The 2,325-nt window shown below is 33.3% G+C and overlaps 1 protein-coding gene across 1 annotated transcript; it reads right to left on the bottom strand.

Annotated features, from left to right (window-relative positions):
- Positions 1–222: 222 nt before the first annotated feature.
- Positions 223–834, bottom strand: LOC140828647 (uncharacterized). The gene has a single exon (XM_073191581.1). The coding sequence runs from the start codon at positions 832–834 to the stop codon at positions 223–225; it is 612 nt and encodes a 203-aa protein (XP_073047682.1).
- Positions 835–2,325: the final 1,491 nt, after the last annotated feature.

Below are 2,325 nucleotides of genomic sequence, written 5' to 3'. Positions count from 1 at the left end.
TTCTCTCTCAAAAATGAAACTAAATACATATTTTTTCCCAAATATTTTACTAAACACAATGATAAAAAGTATAGCACTGTACAAATCACTCAATAAAAACCCAAACAAAAAAGGAAAATTGAGATGGATTAATATATGAAGATTAGTTACATGCATGAAAGTCATGGACCACGAAAGCCATAGGCCAAGTGGCCAACTTAGAGAGATTCAACAAAATTCTTTTTACATATGATAAAATCGTGGAGATTCAAGTGCAGCAATCCGTCTTTGATTCCTCAGATCCTTGTAAAAACTCTTTATAAACTTCTCGGCATCTTTGTCGACTTGATGATTCTCCTCAGATTGATCATTCAACGCGAACGGCGAGTCCGTGACCCGAAGTTGTCTCACCATCGGGCTATTCCCGAGCCCTGGCAAACCCATCACCGGATACTCATGAGTATGATCTAAGATATCGAACACCTTACGCAACACATCGATATCCTCGCCTTGGCCGCGGTGGAAACGGTGATCATACTTGGGGCGGTAGCGATGACTCTTCCGTCTCGAATGGTGGTACGGGTAAGCAGGACTGTTGCTGCAGCTGAACTCATACTCGCGGGGGGAGATGAACGACGAGAGGATATCGTCCTCGGATCGACACGAGAGCGAGAGATTGGAGTAGCAGTGGAGGTGGTGGTGGTTGTTTTGGATCATGAGGTCTCCTATGGCCTTGCTTGCTATTTTTCCTCGCTTTACGAGAAAGTCGAGGTCAAGCATAAGTTTGCTCTTTGATATGCTTTTTCTCATCATATAAATCATCATTCTCACTAAATTGCACATCTTCTTGGCCATTTTTGGCGTGGGTTTTTCCATTTTCATCCTCTTTTGTGGGAGAGAGTGAACGAGGAAATTAGTAGTACAGGGTGTGTATATATAGATCGAGGTCCGTAAATTGGGAGAATAAATAAATATTATTTATATTCATAATGATTAACGATAACCCTACAACCAAATACCAATCAATCATGATGATTCGGTAGTGGTTAAAAAGTGAGTCTTTTTTGGTCACTAGAAGTAAAAGTTGAAGCTTTACCCAATAAGTTGTAGTTCAACTTAAGCAATTTAAAGCTTCCTCCTAATGAAGGTAGATGAGGATAAATTATCTCAAGAAAATAATCTAATTACATTTTGGGTTGAAATATTTGAATTTATATAATTTTAAATTCATATACTAAATCTATTGTGCTTGTTCGAGAATTTTTATTGAACAGGTCTAATCTGAGATGAATCAGAGTTATTCCTAAAGTGAAATGTAATACTTTTGATATAAAAAAAATAATATTATTTCTTGAGATTTGAGACCGGAGTTTTTTTTTTTTTTTCATGAGTTTTAGAAGTTAGCTTCCATCATTTTATATTTTTTGCTAGCATTTGACGATATAGTTCAATTATTCCTAAAATAGAAAATAAAAATCTTTAAAACACTGGGGGAACCATGAAAAAATAAAGAAAAAAGAAAAAGAAAAGGTGATGATATATATTAAACGAAAAGTCTCAAGACTGGAGAAATAATTTAAATTGAAGATCAGAGAAAAGATAGTGATGGCAAATTTGTAATAATCTAAAAGAGCATCCTTAAAACAAATTAATTATGTTCCACGCATGACATGTTGGTGATATATTATCATAGTATTGGAAAATAATATCGTTAAATCCTTGTTAAAGGACACCTTGAGTGATAAAGTTGTAAAAGCAATGTGAAAGCATACACAATTATTCTCATACTAAATTAAAGCATCTTGATATCCACTTGACACCATATATACATAATAATAATAATAATATTTTTTAAAAAAATTAAATGTTTAAAAATAAATTATACTAACCAGTTAAATATTTGAAATTGTTATTAGAAACGTCATCCAACGATCTATAATTAATCAATTCGTAATTGATGATATCGTTGCAATTAATTACGAATGAGACGTCTCATGTGAGACAGATCAACCCTATCGATATTAACAATAAAAAGTAATAATTTTCATGGATGACTTAAATAAAGATTTGTCTCAAAAAATATGACCTGTGAGACCGTCTCACACAAGTTTTTGCTATTAATTACATATCAGTGTTTCGTGCACGCGTCACATGCTTCTACAATATTTATTTTATTTATAACTTATTTATGATAGAGGTTCGTGTTTGATTAACCGTTGATTACTGATTTAGTTTTTTGAGCATGAAAAATGAAGCAGTGAGGCGTAGATGTGAAATTCCTAAATTGTCTTAATCACGTCCATACCAAATAGATGGTAATAATATATAGTGACATTGATTTAAGGG

The sequence above is a fragment of the Primulina eburnea genome, chromosome 3, assembly GCF_022965805.1.
Source record: "Primulina eburnea isolate SZY01 chromosome 3, ASM2296580v1, whole genome shotgun sequence".
Taxonomy (NCBI): domain Eukaryota; kingdom Viridiplantae; phylum Streptophyta; class Magnoliopsida; order Lamiales; family Gesneriaceae; genus Primulina; species Primulina eburnea.
This window is presented reverse-complemented; position numbering and strand designations above follow the sequence as displayed.

Excerpts from the sequence above, each read along its gene's own strand:
- LOC140828647 (XM_073191581.1), bottom strand. The coding sequence starts at position 834 with ATGGCCAAGAAGATGTGCAATTTAGTGAGAATGATGATTTATATGATG.